The sequence below is a fragment of the Salvelinus sp. IW2-2015 genome, linkage group LG4p (assembly GCF_002910315.2).
Source record: "Salvelinus sp. IW2-2015 linkage group LG4p, ASM291031v2, whole genome shotgun sequence".
Lineage (NCBI taxonomy): Eukaryota > Metazoa > Chordata > Actinopteri > Salmoniformes > Salmonidae > Salvelinus > Salvelinus sp. IW2-2015.
The window spans coordinates 3,566,538-3,583,898 of NC_036841.1; the positions used below are offsets into that span (position 1 = coordinate 3,566,538).

At 40.5% G+C, this 17,361-nt stretch overlaps 2 protein-coding genes and 2 pseudogenes across 2 annotated transcripts in view; all 4 read right to left on the reverse strand.

Moving 5' to 3' along the window:
• The window catches only part of LOC111957527 (claudin-4-like), a 34,708-nt gene that overhangs the window by 6,080 nt on the left and 11,267 nt on the right, over nucleotides 1-17,361 (reverse strand). The window lies entirely within an intron of this gene.
• LOC111956753 (claudin-4-like) lies at nucleotides 1,596-2,198 on the reverse strand (annotated as a pseudogene).
• On the reverse strand, nucleotides 3,597-4,904 carry cldne (claudin e). Its single transcript, XM_023980401.2, has one exon. It carries the CDS (start codon nucleotides 4,790-4,792, stop codon nucleotides 4,157-4,159), a length of 636 nt encoding a protein of 211 aa, XP_023836169.1. The 5' UTR covers nucleotides 4,793-4,904; the 3' UTR covers nucleotides 3,597-4,156.
• On the reverse strand, nucleotides 8,969-10,329 carry LOC111956760 (claudin-3-like; annotated as a pseudogene).

Here is a 17,361-nt window from a genome sequence, read left to right on the forward strand (position 1 = left end):
CTCCTTTGTCTTGCTCACATTGAGGGAGAGGTTGTTGTCCTGGAACAACACTGCCAGTTCTCTGACCTCCTCCCTACAGGCTGTGATGTAGTCATTGGATTTGAAGCCTGGGTGTAGTTATTTGACACCAGATCCTGTCAAACAGGTTTTCTCAGTGTACTGTTTTTTATCTCACAGAGAGCGTTTTATGATGATGATGAATGCGTAGGGAAAACAAGGACATCAGTGGGGGTACTGAATCAACACACACACCTGAAATATGGAAAAATGTATTATGTACTAAAAGAGGACATACAACAGTATAAACGTGCTGACTAATATAATTTGCAACAGTGTACTGTATAATCAACTTCCTTTCAATGGTTGAAAATTACATTGCCATGCAATACTTCAAGAAACAAATAACATTTACATATATCAAAATAGTGGCATATTAATACACTCATACACTTAGAAAAAATTGCCAACCAAAACCTAAAAGGGTTCTTTGGCTGTCCCCATAGGAAAACCCTTTGAATAACCCTTTTGGTTGCAGGTAGAATCCTTTTGAGTTCTATGTAGAACCCTTTCAACAGAGGGAACCATTCCAAACTGAAATGGTCAAACAGCGCCTATTCAACCTCAGGAGGCTGATGAAATTTGGCTTGTCACCTAAAACCCTCACAAACTTTTACAGATGCACAATTGAAAGCATTCTGTCGGGCTGTATCACCTCCTGGTACGGAACTGCACCACGCACAATCACAAGGTTCTCCAGAGGGTGTTGCGTCTGCACAATGCATCACCGGGGGCAAACTACCTGCCCTCCAGGACACCTACAGCACCTGATGTTACAGGAAGGCCAAAAAGATAATCAAGGACAACAACCACCAGAACCACTGCATGTTCACCCCGCTACCATCCAGAAGGCAAGGTCAGTACAGGTGCGTCAAAGCTGGGACTGAGAGACTGAAAAATAGCTTTTATCTCAAGGACATCAGACTGTTAAACAGCCATTACTAACACAGAGAAGCTGCTGCCTACATACAGACTTGAAATCATTGGCCACTTTAATAAATGGATCACTAGTCACTTTAATAATGCCACTTTAATAATGTTTACATATCTTGCATTACTCATCTCATATGTATATACTGTATTTTATACCATCAATTGCATCTTGCCTATGCCGCTCCGTCATCGCTCATCCATATATTTATATATTCCTATTCCATTCCTCTACTTAGATTTGTGTGTATTAGGTATTTGTTAGATATTACTGCACTGTCGGAACTAGAAGCACAAGCATTTCGCTACACTCGCAATAACATCTGCTAACCATGTGTATGTGACCAATACAATTTGATTTGATTTGGGGACAGCTGAATAACTGTTTTGGAACCCTTTTTTCTAAGAGTGTAGTGTTTCCCTGGCTAAGCAAAGTTGTGCATATTTTCCTTCATAGTATACTGTCTGTGCATACAACATCCTTCCACTGGAACCTTTTCCTTCATATTCCACTGTCTGTCCATATACCTTATACCACCAATACCTTTTGAAATGTTCATGCCGACCAGTTTGTCCCATGAACTGTCATGTTAAATGTAGGTCTTTGTTTACCACAGAACCTGCTGCTTTGATGTAACCTGATGACTAAGCCCCCTGAAGACTAAGCCCCCTCTCATCCTCCTATGGGAGCAGTAACCAGGGATCCCAGCCCACCAGCCGATGTAGAGCGCGGCACCCAGCTCCCTTTGCTGGGCATCTACCAGGAGTGGGTTGTAGACGTCCTGGGTGAAGATATAGGATACAGGATACAGGGATGAGACACAGGAACCTACTGATGATGAGCACCCCCCCTGCCCCCACTGTCACCTGTGCCTAGCCTACCTCCTCCACCACAAAGTTGGTGCATTTCCCCCCGGCGAACGCCATGAGGAGGCTGGCGATTCCTACCACGATGTCCACCACGACCAGCGCTCTGGCAGCCTGCAGGTCGGAGCTGAGGGCTAGCAGTCATTTACCTTACACTGCATCTGGCCCGTGCTCTGGACCACACAGCTCATCCAGATGCCCTCCCATATGGTTTGCGAGGTGACAATGTTGTTTCCGTTGAAGGCTGTGACCCTCCACATGGGCACGCCGCAGACAATGATCGTCCACACCCAGCCGAGCAAGGCCAGGGCACTGCCCAGCATCTGCATGCCCATGGAACCCATTCTGAATGCAGTGACTCTCTGTYTCGCTCTACTCGTCGACTCACTCTTTGTGTCTCCAAGTTAATATTGGAAGGTGATCAAGTGTTTATGTACATTTGAAAACGAGAAAGAAGAGTGTTACTGGCTGTTATAAGAAACAGAGAGCCAGCCAAAGAATACCAACCTTACAGGATTTTTTGTTGTCTGTGGACAATAAAGGTGAGTGTTTCATTTTATTCTCCTTTTTGGAGATGGTAGATCGGTTTACAAAAGCTGTTATGGTTCAAACACACGATGAGGAACGAGGATGTAGGTATGTGCCAGAAAATTCACCAGCTTAAAAGCTCAAACTGCAAAATAAACTTTCAATGGGATTTGACATTATCAGCAATAGATGGCAAATAGTGCTGAATTAAGTTTATAGATAGTTGTGGGAGGGCAGAAAATAAAAGAGAGGATTTTATAACTCATCATACCTTCTTAGTTTACACATTCTCAACTTAAAAAACAACAGTGATGTGTTTTACTTTGCTGACACACCTATTCCAAGCTTCACTCTCACTGGCTTAGAGTGTATCCAGAGCATGCAGTATGCCCCAACAGGTTTGGAGACATTCACATTGCATTGGCACACCAATGGACAGAAGAGAGAGAGGGGGGGAGAGAGCGAGAGATATTCTAATCTGTTTAAAGTCATACAACATATTTCTCCATGTGCACTGTTAACTAAAGCATTATGTAATGTACAGTATGTAAAAAGTGTGTCAATTTCACAAGAAGTAGATGTGCCAAGTATACCAAAACATGTCACAAGGAATTACGATGTAGTTTCAGGGGTGATAAGGTAATACTGTTCTTAATGCTTCACAGTTAAAGAAAGTAGGGACTATTGTCTATTCAACAATGAAAACAAACCAGGTTCTACCAGTTTTTCTAATGTTGTCTGGCAGACCTAAATTCTACATGGTTCTGAGAGGAAGMCAGTTTAAATAGCAGAACTGTTTTCTTATCTCCCTGGACGTAAGTTGGGTAACTGGTTCATCTGTGCATTCTTGCCCCACCTTAAAGATTTAGAAAACAAAATGGTGTCAATCTGTCACTGCCAGTCTTACGTAAATGTCTCAGAGGGTATAATGGGGTACATTTATTTCAAATCCTTAGAAGAAATCAGTGTTCTCAGGATTGTGTGACAGGACTAAATATTTTCCTCACTTTCTTACTCGAATCAATGGGATGTAAAGTCCCACTTTCCAAAACCACTTTTGGTGTCATTCAAACAGAAGGCAGTGAGGAAGGATCATCAGCAGGTCATTTCACCTAAATACTATGCTATTAGACATCTAAGATTTCAGCTGAGAAAAAGGAAATCACAGTAACTTGGAGTCTATTTATTAAAAAAAGACAGTTAAGACCAATGTATAAACTTTGTAGGAAACTTTTTATTAAAAAAATAATTGAATAAGTTCTTTAGACATAATCAATGAACGTATATTGTATGTTTGCAAAACATACTGTGATCTACAGTACAAAGTTATGACAAGTGAATCATACATATATACTGTACCTATGGTTTAACTCTCAAATCATATTGCCCATGTTCTTGCATGAATATCAATATTATTATTCTGGTACAGTGTCCAAATAAAGCAAAAGAGAAGTTGGGGTTATGGGAATGGCTTCAATTCACTTCAGTCATCACCTCATGACTCATGAGATGATCCCTACAGGCAGCATATACAGTAGCACTACTTCTCTTATGGGCAAGAGTTCTGTCTTGTCTTTTTCTTGCAAAGTCCTGAAGTACTCAGTACATTTGTTTTCATAGATTCATTCTGTTTTGATTTCACATCACTTTCAAAATGTAAAATGCAGAAGAACAAGACTTGAAAATGCCAGTAATTTGCAGGGTATTTTCAAATCACAGAGGATTACCAAAGATAATCAAATAATTTATAGTCTCTCTTGCAACAGTTTCCTGCTCAAACATAAGCTCTGCTGGTAGCTATGGATCTTGCCTGTGAGTACTTCACTGGGTAGTCGTCACGCCCCTCCTTGGGTGGGCAGGAGCTGCAGAGGAGCCCCCCTCCCAGGATCAGGAGCCCTGCGGTGCCCCAGCCGATGTATAGCGAGGCCCCCAGCTCCCTCCTCTGGGCCTCGACCAGCAGGGGGTTGTAGAAATCCCTGACGATGGTGTTGGCGGACCAGCAGACAGGGACGAGGATGAGGACGCCAGCCACTATGAAAATGATCCCGCTGGCAATGGCTACTTTAGCTTTGGAAGCCTCATCCTCCACGAAGTTGGTGCACTTTCCTCCAGCAATTCCCAGGAGGATGCCGAAGCATGACGCGATGATGGCAATGACGCTCAGAGCTCTGGCAGCCTGCAGGTCCTGGGGTAAAGCCAGAAGGGAGTCGTAGATCTTGCACTGCATCTGTCCCGTGCTCTGGGTTACACAGTTCATCCACAGGCCCTCCCAGATGACCTGAGCAGTCACGATGTTGGCTCCGATGAAAGCTGTGACTTTCCACATAGGCAGGGCACACACAATGATGGTCCCCAGGAACCCGATGATAGCCAGGGCGAAGCCCAGCATCTGACTTCCCATCGACACCATTTGGAAGACTTCTTGTTTTTGTTGTAAAATCAATGAAGCTCAGGCAGAGGTTGTAGAGGAGAGTCAACGCAGGTCAGCTCAGCTTGGTTGTAATCGTTGTTAACTAATGGCTCAGTCACATCCCCTGAAGTTATATGGATCTCTCTGCTCCTGAAAGGGTGGAGTCAACTTCTTTCCCCCAGACCTGAAACCAGTTGACATGGTAATTTTCAAGCCGGACCAGATTCTTTCACTTCACCGGTCGGTATGTGTGGTTGATGACCGGTTTCGATGAGATGCGCAATCAATCTCTTTGGACACGCTAACGAAACCAATGCCTCTGTAGTGAACGCTGGATAGCTGGGAGGTTAGGCCTGTCTGCCCACAGGTTATGGTAGAGACATAAGCTGTCAACAATGCCACTTGAATTAGTCATGGCTGGAAGTTCGACGCTACTAATTTTGTTCCACGTTTTCACAATGACATTGTTTATTGCAAAAATGTTTTCCTCTAGTCAAGTTGCTAATACCACCAGAATTGTGATTTGTCATAGTCAGAAGTAAGTTTAGGCCTATATTCACTTTCTGTTTTCTTGGTTTTGATCCTGAACCCATTTCTTTCATGTAATAAACCAATACATTAAATAAACACATTACAGAACATTGCCTTTAAGCTGATACAGATCTAAGAGACCTTGATTTTAAAGAAAGCTGTTGGTAATCTAATTAAACAACCTATTTGAGTTACAGTTTAGAATCTCAAAACTATCCCTCTGAGCACGAACGTCAATTCAACATCTATTCCACGTTGGCTCAACGGACCTAATTTTATTGAAATTACATGGAAACAACGTAGATTCAACCAGTGTGTGCCCAGTGGGATGTTTGTATATTTGGAGAGAGGAGATATGAGGTAGCTTTTGAGTAACCATGCTATCGCCAAAATAAACAGAAATGACCAGATACGTCATCATGTAACTAAAAGATGTTGATCCCTTAAAATCCTTAAGAGTCTATTTTAGTTACATAATGACGTATCTGGTCATTTCTGTTGATTTTGGCGATAGCATGGTTACTCAAAAGCTACCTCATATCTCCTCTCTCCAAATATACAAACATCCCACCCCATCAAAATCCATCAGTTTAAGCTAGAGATATATTTTGTCGACCTTCCGCATCTGCGGTGGAAGGTGGCCGAATTACAGCGGTGTTTGTCAGCCCATGAGACATCCCTAAAATTGGGCTTCTCACGAAAATGTCAGTAGCGTCCGAACGGTTTGGCCTACAAAACTAATATGGAAAGATGAGACTTCTCCGTTTTGCTCTACAACCCCTACAAGCCCCACGGGACTCGTCTGATGTCAGTAACGCTGATGTGCCATTTTGTTTGGGAGTCCAAACTGTTTGGGCTTCAAACTGTGTGTCACGGGACTCATCTAAAGGTAACCCATACAAAAGAGTAGAAGAAGTATGGAGGTAGTTTTGTGGCAACAAAAATAAAGGGGTTAAATATGTGTAAAAAAAATATATATATATTTCCTGAGCTTTCTTATATCTTCTAGATATAGCACAGACACTTCAACACTTTATTATTCATGATTTCTTTTTTACATTTACATTTACATTTACATTTAAGTCATTTAGCAGACGCTCTTATCCAGAGCGACTTACAAATTGGACTGTCTTTTTTGCCATTTATGAATGTGTTATTCTATATGCTTCTATGGGCTATAGTTAAAAAGGCCTAATGCAATATTTTCTAATATATTTTTTTGATGCCTGAAGGGTTCCTAAAATTCCAAATCAAATAACTACATGATCCATGGTATGAACATCTTAAAAATACACAGCTCAAAAAAATAAAGGGAACACTTAAACAACACAATGTAACTCCAAGTCAATCACACTTCTGTGAAATCAAACTGTCCACTTAGGAAGCAACACTGATTGACAATAAATTTCACATGCTGTTGTGCAAATGGAATAGACAAAAGGTGGAAATTATAGGCAATTAGCAAGACACCCCCAATAAAGGAGTGRTTCTGCAGGTGGTGACCACAGACCACTTCTCAGTTCCTATGCTTCCTGGCTGATGTTTTGGTCACTTTTGAATGCTGGCGGTGCTCTCACTCTAGTGGTAGCATGAGACGGAGTCTACAACCCACACAAGTGGCTCAGGTAGTGCAGCTCATCCAGGATGGCACATCAATGCGAGCTGTGGCAAGAAGGTGTGCTGTGTCTGTCAGCGCAGTGTCCAGAGCCTGTCTCTTATACACATCTAGATGTGTATAAGAGACAGACCTCCGCCTTTGTGCAAGGAGGAGCACTGCCAGAGCCCTGCAAATGACCTCCAGCAGCAGCAGCACCGCCAGCATTCAAAAGTGACCAAAACATCAGCCAGGAAGCATAGGAACTGAGAAGTGGTCTGTGGTCACCACCTGCAGAATCACTCCTTTATTGGGGGTGTCTTGCTAATTGCCTATAATTTCCACCTTTTGTCTATTCCATTTGCACAACAGCATGTGAAATTTATTGTCAATCAGTGTTGCTTTATAAGTGTACAGTTTGATTTCACAGAAGTGTGATTGACTTGGAGTTACATTGTGTTGTTTAAGTGTTCCCTTTATTTTTTTGAGCAGTGTATTTCATATGTTAGCTTAGTACCCACTCCACCCCAATCAGGAGTGTAAAGTACTTAAGTAAAAAACAAGATAATTGTTCCGTCTGGTTTGCTTAATAACCTCTTGGCGCACGGATCCCTTTAACGGGATCATTTTCATAAACAACCGCTGAATTGCAGAGCGCCAAATTCAAAAGAAATTACTACAAATATTTATTTTCATGAAATCACAAGTGAAATATACCAAAACACAGCTTAGCTTGTTGTTAATCCACCTATCGTGTCAGATTTTGAAAATATGCTTTACAGCGAAAGCAATCCAAGCGTTTGTGAGTTTATCGATCACTAGACAAAACATTACGAACAGCTAGCAGCAATGTAGATTGGTCACGAAAGTCAGAAAAGCAATCAAATTAATCGCTTACCTTTGATGATCTTCGGATGTTGCACTCACGAGACTCCCAGTTACACAATAAATGTTCCTTTTGTTTGATAAATATTATTTTTATATCCAAAAACCTCCATTTGGTTGGTGCGTTATGTTCAGAAATCAACAGGCTCGAGCGGTCATGAAGGGCAGACGAAAATTCCAAATAGTATCCGTGAAGTTCGTAGAAACATGTCAAACGTTTTTTATAATCAATCCTCAGGTTGTTTTTAACATAAATAATCGATAATATTTCAACTGGACGGTAAACTATTCAATAAAAGAGATAAAGAAAATGTTGAGCTACAACTTTCGCGCGCATGAACTAATCGAAGGACATTCAGCTATCCACTGACGCGTTTTGATAAATCTCGCTCATTTTTCAGAATAAAAGCTTGAAACTATGTCTAAAGACTGTTCACACCCTGAGGAAGCCATAGGAAAGGGAATCTGGTTGATATCCCTTTAAATGAAGGAAAGGCAGGCAATGGAACAGGGATTTTTCAAAATAAGAGGCACTTCCGGGTTGGATTTTCTCAGGTTTTCGCCTGAAAAATCAGTTCTGTTATACTCACAGACAATATTTTGACCGTTTTGGAAACTTTAGAGTGTTTTCTATCCTAATCTGTCAATTATATGCATATTCTAGCATCTGGGCCTGAGAAATAGGCAGCTTACATTGGGAACGTTATTTTTTCCAAACATAACAATTCTGCCCTCTAGCTTTAAATTGTTTATATTTTTACTTTTGATACTTAAGTATATTTGAGCAATTGCATTTACTTTTGATACTTAAGTATATTTCAAACCAAATACTTTGACTTTTACTCAAGTAGTATTTTACTGGGTGACTTTCACTTTTACTTGAGTCATTTTCTATTAAGGTATCATTACTTTTACTCAAGTATGACAATTGGGTACTTTTTCCGCCACTGCCCCCATTGGCTTAGACTTTTAGATTCATGATTTAAGGGAGAATTTAATTCAAAATCAACTTTTAAAACATGAATTGTAAGTTAGAAAATGCATAAGCTTTGATTATTGGTATGATTATTGCTCATAGTTCATGAACATTTGACATTTCAGCTGTTGTTTCCCAACTTTTCCACAAAGACACATTAAGACTTCACATTATATCATAAAGTGTGTTTATTTTTGGTAAAAATATTTACAGAAAAATGTGTTGTTTTTGTGTTCCGATACATCACAATTCATAGACCAACCAGCTGTTTACAAAACAACAGCATCAATTGCACAGTGGGAGAAAAACACAGGCTGCTGCTAAAATTAACATTTACGCTACATCCATTTTCATTATCAAACAATTTCTCATAGCTTGCATACTAGAAGTCAATACTTAAGGATTTACATTGTCAACATTTGAAAGAACAGATTATTCCTCTTGTGTGCAGGTGCAAAAACTTGTAAACAAAATGAATTTTATTCACTCTGAAACACTTTCATGTCTATAAATTGCATGTTATTCTCATCAATAACAATATCTACATATCATTGTGGACAAAAGTACATGATATAAGTACATATTGGTGGCGCAATCACACTCTGCAGAGGCAAAGCTAAGCGAAACAATAGCTTGACAACATCAAGGTCGAGAATACCAGTCAATATTCAGGGAGAACTTTCCTCTTTCCATTTCACTTTGTTACAGATACTGTCCAGGCCATCCAGGTAAAGCGTATGCTATTGGTGCTGCATACGGCTTGCTTGGTGCATACGACACTGTCCCTGAGTAGGGTCTGCTGGTTGGGGTGTAAACTCTCCCATAGGGCCCTGCCTGGACCATTGGTTGGCATGGATAGGGGTACATGGGCGCTCCTTGAGAATAGCTGGGTTACCCATACATCTTCTGGGGCGGGCAGGAGGTGCAGAGGATGAACCCCCCGATGAGGAGCAGCGCTGTGGAGCCCCAGCCGATGTAGATGGAGGCTCCTATCTCCCTCCTCTGGGTCTCGATGGTCAGAGGGTTATTAAAGTCTGAGATAGTGAACGCCGCTGACCAGCAAACAGGGAAGAGGACCAGAAGAGCACCTATGAGCAGCAGGATGCCTCCAAGGATCGTCACTTTACTCTTGGAGGAATCAGACTTCAGGCAGCTGGTGCACTGGAGGTGACAATCAGGCCAACAAAGTTGAAGATGATGGAGATGATGACCAAGGCCCTTGCTGCCTCATCACTGAGTCATTTATCTTACATGGCATCTGTCCCGTGCTCTGCATCATGCAGTTCATCCACAGGCCGTCCCACACGATCTGGCCTGTCACAATGTTAGCACCGATGTACGTGGTCACCCTCCACCCTGGTCACTGCCACCCCCACGAAGCCGATTAAGCTGAGCAGTTGGCCCAACACCTCCTTGCCAATTCTCCCCATGGCAAGAGTCTGTGTCTGGAGTGGGAGAAAGAGAAGTCTGGCTGCCTAGGTCAGAAACAACTGGAGCCTGCTGAGGAGGACGAATGTGCATGAGGAGTGGTTTCCTGTCACGAGGTGAGTTGTTCTGGACAGACCAGATTTCTCAGACTGTCACGCTGTAGATACTGTGTGACACTCAAACAGAGCTGAAGGAGTGGTGACAATCTTTAACTCAATACTGTCATCTTCAGAAAGCTCTCTTTCATATGCGACAGGTTCAAAACAACCTGGAGTTCAGATGGTCACACTTCTTTCCACCGAATACCATCAATGGACACTGAAACTGGCACTTCYATGAAGGCATGACCATCTGTCAAAATGCTCAATCCCAAACCTTCATTGTGACTTTGAAAATGTGAATACACGTATGGGCAGGCCTATTTATTTTACAAATAAGAAAATTGGTTTTACTGACACAGTGTATCAACATTGGGAAATACTATACTTCAAAAATGCTAGGATAGGATGTGTTATGATGAAAGTAACATTCCACTCCCAGTTAGTCAATGTGTTATTTGTTTCCACAAGTGACTCACTGCAGTCTGATCATGTTGCATTTCATCATCTGCAGGTTACAATAAACTGTCAACAACTTGCAATTTAGGGAAAATGGTATTGGTGCCATGTTCAAAACACATAAGAACATGTCTTCACCCCAAAAGCCCCCATCTAATCACAAGAGCCATTTAGATTATGCTTAAGATACATTGAGCACATGGTGTTGGGAAAATGGTTCAAACATGGAGACCCCAAACCACTACAGTATTTAGAAATATTTATGTCATGCTTTGACCTAGCCTACCAAGGAGGGGTGAAGAAGGAGAGGAGGAGGGCACATGTGAGATAGATATGATTAAGCAGCCTGGTCTCATAGACTAAACGTAACATAGTAAATGTAAATCCAAGACACTGATATTAGTATGATATGTTACGTTTGGTATGGTTACATAAGACAGATGGTTACTTAAAGCAAAAACAAAAGTAGGGTAAGTGGACTTATAACGCAAACGTCTAGCAACCCTAAGGTTGCGAGTTCGAATCACATCACAGACAACTTTAGCATTTTACTTTGCAACTACTTAGCATATTAGCTATCCTTCCCCTAACCCTTTTAGCTATCCTTAACCCTTTAACCTAACTCCTAAACTTAACCCTAAACCCTAGCTTAACTAATGTTAGCCACCTAGCTAGAATTCGAAATATATCATACATTTTAAAAATTCGATTCAAATTCTATTTGAAATGTAAAAACTTTGAAATTAAATCAATCCACTCTCATAGCATCTAAATCAATTAAATAATAAATGATGGTTGAGTTTATGAAAAGACTGGAGTGAGTTGAGTTGGTTCACACTAAGCTGTGAGAAAGCAGTATTATGTTCCCATGCTATCAGATCTGTCGATCAGGGAGAGAGAGGGGTTCGAGTTATGCCGTTCTCATGCAGAAAATGTTGAAAGAGCTTAAAATGACATCCCTTCCTTTAGTGATTTTTCTAATTTGTCTCACCAGTAAATTATCTTAGCCTTAGGTGCTTTGTTATTGTGTTAAGATAAAGTCTAATATCTAAATCATTGATTGTAACGTTATATTCAGTAGAGTTAAAGAGACAGTTCATTAATATTCAGTATGATTGAATGATCAAATGATCCTAATATTCCGCCCAGTATCAACTTTAGCATACTTGTTTCACTCTGAATGACTGTTTCACGGTTTGTTCTCTTTCTATTCAAAGAAACCTGCAACACCTCAGTCATGTCCCTCCATCAAATACACTGATGACACACTACTGCTRTCTAGTGGTATATACTTATGCCCTCTCTCAGCATAGTTCTATTATGACAAATGATGAAGGAACTGTCTGCCACCCACATGACAAAAACTATGACAAAGCTCCTAACAATGCTACCTACCATTGTAAACATCCCGTGATATTTATCTAATAGGAACATTGATGGGAAAAGCTACTCAGTCACGGAAATTACTACATTTCATTTGTATCTCATTTTATTTAGTAAAGTCAAACTCATGTCAAGTTAACGAGATATATCACATCTCAATGTTGTGACTGAGTGACTGAATCACTGACCTTCCATTGCAGGCTCACTGTTGCATAATCAATTMTKGGAATTCACTAGTAAAACTATTCTGGTTTATTAAATATTCAATGTATTTTTAGCAGCGAAGTGAGAAGCAAAACAAAGCATGTCAGAACAATATCTAAATGTGTGGTAACTGGGAGTGGCTAGAGGAGAAATGTGTATACAGAACAGACTCTAGCAAGTCTATATCCATACAGTGGAGTGTATTCACGGATTCCAAGGGAAGACAGGTGTTGTTGTTTTTTAACTAACCAAATAATTGTGTCTGTGTTTCATAATTTTCCTTCAATTCGCAAGAGGCTGAATGTATCTCACAGGAGAAAGCATACGAACGAGAGAAACAGTGCCCCTATCTCTCTACGTGTAGGCCATTTATATATCTGATGCTGTCTGGTCTAAACAAGTATGACATTGTTGCCGCACGTAGAATTGAAGGCAAGCGAAGCCAGCGAGCCCCTATCAAATCCCATTGAGAGCATACGTCATTGACAGAAAAACATGAATTGATGCATCTTGTTGTTTTGTCCTCCGGTGGCTAGCTTGCCAACTTGCCAACTAGCTAAAACCTTTCCTAAATTAGCTATGGATGGAGATGGGGATTTGGACCTGTGGTTTTACTTAATTCTCCATACTGGCCAATGATTATAACGGCGAATGATTATAATTCTGATCCAACCATTAATTCATACATTGTTGTCCCCCTGGCCTGAGATGGAAGTTCAATATGTAGCTAGATGTAGAAGGCTAATGTTAACTAGCTAACATTGCTCATGAATGGAAATTAGCAAGCATTTTAGCCAAGCATTTTAGCCTAAGATATTTGCCAGGTAGCCTAATATAACAAAAAATACAAGTGTGTACTGTATGACAGAATCATATAAATTTTTGTCAACATGAAAGAGATGAGGATGGCATTGGCGTTTCTCTACAAGTAGGGTGAGTCAACATGTTTTCTACCTGAACCCCACAGATAGAAATCAGAACCATGGACAGCCACATCATATTTAGCTTACATTGATTGGACTACATTTTTTKGGCTTCCCCAGTGATTTTACCCACGCACAGGTACTGCAAGCAGACCCGGGTGCCAGCGACAATGAAAAATCTGCTGTGGCGACTGTGGACTTTGACCGCTCGTTCTCGATGCAATTGGTGCATTTCCCCACAGCCATAGACAGCCGGATGGCGATGAGTGCGACCATGATGGAGATGACCACCAGGGCACGGGGTGSCTGTAGGTCCTAAGGTAGTGCCAGCATGGAGTCGAAGACTTTACACTGCATTTGCCCCGTACTCTCTACCACGCAGTTAACCCAAAGGCCAATCACATTATATGTGCTGTGACAATGTTGTTGCCAATAAACGCGATCACTTTCCAAAGGGAAGTGCACAGATAATAATGTATCCAAACTATCCGGTCACCCCGAAGCTAATGCCCAGAATTTGCGAACAAGCTGAAGGCATAGTAGGCTACTTCTAAATGGTGCTACAATGCCAACAGTGGTTACCTTTATAAAAGCGTGTAGCCTATGATTGTACCTGTCGACCATGCCATGGCAAAGCGGTTTGTATGCACCTGTGGGGTCTAGATTAACCGCACTTGATAACAATTGTCTGGTGCTGTGCGGATTGGCCCGTTGATGTGATAGRCGAATCAGTAGGTCTGACWGAAACCTAATGTAATAGGCCTAACAATGACAGTAGGCTACAGATGTTTTAGAGGCAGCATTTACACAGGCAGCCCATTTCTGATCTTTTTTCACAAATTGGTATTTTGGTCAATCTGATCAGCTCTGAAAATATCTGATGTGAAAAGATCTGATGTGATTGGGCAATTAGTGAAAAAAATATCAGAATTGGGCTGCCTGTGTAAATCGCTTACTGTTTTATTGCCAAGTCAACTTGCATCTCTGATTGTTATCGAGCATCTCACAAGTCATTCTAAATAGGTCAAGGTTTACCCACCAAGCAGAGCAGAGCATATAGTGGTGTATGTACTGGTACTGGCTCAAATGTTTTACCTCAACAGAGAGATAATTCTCCTCACTAAAACTCCAGTCAAAGTACACATTTGAGGGATTAATTGTTGCACTTTCATAAATAAATGGATAATACAGACGGATTATATTGTACTGTTTATTTACAATGATCATACAATTGTTTTAAATCACATGAACAATGTTAAAACAGTGCCAAAATGGAGACATAACTCCATTGATATATTCCTAACCTAATGGATTTCAGTTTACATTGATGGATATAAACAGGGTACTTTAGTGGTTGAGAAAACAGGTGTTTAAAAAACAACAATATTACACTTATAAAATAACTCACAACATTATTACTTTTAACTCAACAAACCCATTCAAGTTCTTTGTGATTACAACACTCACTGTTTTCGCTATAAGAACTGTCAGACAAGTCCTTTGAGCACAGTGTCCTAATTTAAATTTAATTGAATTARGTGGATCTTTAACATTGCACTGACATGAACAACATCTCAGACATTATGGCACACATGCAGTTAACAAAAATATATGGAAATGTCTGCTCTACTCAAAATTACAACCAACTAATTACAGCATTATCACAAAACTGGAAGAGGCAAGTGGAAGGGGGAGGAAGTAAGGAACATGTCTGTCGGCCCTGCATTGTAGACCAAAAATGTTTAAAGAAAATTGTGATGAACAAAAAAGTATACCAGTTTCATTTAAGCTGTGCCATATGGATTGGAAATAGTAGACACGTGGCTTATGAACTGATACACAAAACTATGCTGGATTCAAAACTTTGAGTTTTTCTATTTAAATTATTATACAAAAGTCTTGCAACCAATAGAATGTTAYATATATTTGGGATACAACCATCCCAGCTGTGCAGATTTTGTTTGCGAAGAKACAGAATCATTAGATCATTTGTCTTGGTACTGTCCATATGTAGTTTTTGGTCGCAGGTTCAGGGATGGCTGAAGAATTGCAACATTTACCTGGAGCAAACTCTGCAAATAGCACTGCTGGGTGATTTAAAAAAAAGTCATAGTCAATTGATCAATAGTATAATAATACTCTTAGCTTCATGATTATCTTTCATTTACAATATGCAGAGTCTATGAGAATAGAAAGGTTCAGAACTTTTGTGAAACATCACAGCACAGTTGAAAAATATATGGCAAATACGAATCAAAACTGGATGGTGTTCAGAGATAGATGGGAGGTGTTGAGTAGAGCTGAAGGATGAGACTTAAAAACAAACAAAAGATAACTATTGTAAAATATACTGTGTCTGTGAAATGTATATAGTATGTATAAGCTGGAAGTGGGAGCTTAGGTGTTGTTGTCCATTAGTATACTRCAATTAGGGGAGGGCTGGTAGGGTTAGGGGAAAATAATAAAGGAAAATATATAAAAATATATGTATATTTTATATACAGTACCAGTCAAAAGTTTGGACACACCTACTCATTCAAGGGTTTTTCTACATTGTAGAATTATAGTGAAGACATCAAACCTATATGGAATCATGTAGTAAACCATTTTTTTAAACAAATCAAAAGTAGCCAGCCACCCTTTGCCTTGATGACAGCTTTGCACACTCTTGGCATTATCTCAACCAGCTTCGTGAGGTAGTCACCTGGAATGCATTTCAGTTAACAGGTGTGCCTTGTTAAAAGTTAATTTGTGGAATTTCTTTCCTTCTTAATATGTTTAAGCCAATCAGTTGTGTTGTGACAAGGTATGGGGTGGTATACAGAAGATAGCCCTATTTGGTAAAAGACCAAGTCCTATTTGTTTCTGGCCATTTTGAGCCTGTAATTGAACCCACAAATGCTGATGCTCCAAGATACTCAACTAGTCTGAAGAAGGCCAGTTTTATTGCTTATTTAATCAGAACAACAGTTTTCAGCTGTGTTAACATGATTGCAAAGGGTTTTCTAATGACCAATTAGCCTTTTAAAATGATAAACTTGGATTAGCTAACACACGTGCCATTGGAACACAGGAGTGATGGTTGCTGATAATGGGCCTCTGTACGCCTATGTAGATATTCCATAAAAATCTGCAGTTTCCAGCTACAATAGTAATTTACAACATTAATAATGTTACTGTATTTCTGATCAATTTGATCAGAAAGAATGTGCTTTTCTTCCAAAAACAAGGACTTTTCTAAGTTCTTGGCATTCTCTCAACCAGCTTCACCAAGAATGCTTTTCCAACAGTCTTGAAAGAGTTCAAACACATGCTGAGCACTTGTTGGCTGCTTTTCCTTCACTCTGCAGTCCAACTCATCCCAAACCATCTCAATTGGGTTGAGGTCGGGTGATTGTGGGGGCCAGGTCATCTGATGCAGCACTCCATCACTCTCTTTCTTGGTCAAATAGACCTTACACAGCCTGGAGGTGTGTTGGGTCATTGTCCTGTTGAAAAACAAATTATAGTACCACTAAGCGCAAACCAGATGAGATGGCGTATCGCTGCAGAATGCTGTGGTAGACATGCTGGTTAAGTGTACCTTGAATTCTAAATAAATCACCAATAGTGTCACCAGTAAAGCACCGCCACACCATCACACCTCTCCTCCATGCTTCACGGTGGGAAACACACATGCGGAGATCAACCGTTCACCTACTCTGCGTCTCACAAAGACAGTTGGACAGTTGGAACCAACATCTAAAATTTGGACTCATCAGACCAAAAGACAGATTTCCACTGGCCATTGCTCGTCTTTCTTGGCCTAAGCAAGTATCTTCTATGAAGCATTTATTTTGGGCTGGAATTTCTGAGGCTGGTAACTCTAATGAACTTATCCTCTGCAGCAGAGGTAACTCTGGGTCTTCCTACCCTGTGGCGGTCCTCATGGGAGCCAGTTTCATCACAGCGCTTGATGTTTTTTGTGACCGCACTTGAAGAAACTTTTAATGTTCTTGAAATGTTCCATATTGACTGACCTTCATGTCTTAAAGTAATGATGTACTGTAGTTTCTCTTTGCTTATTTGAGCTGTTCTTGCCATAATAT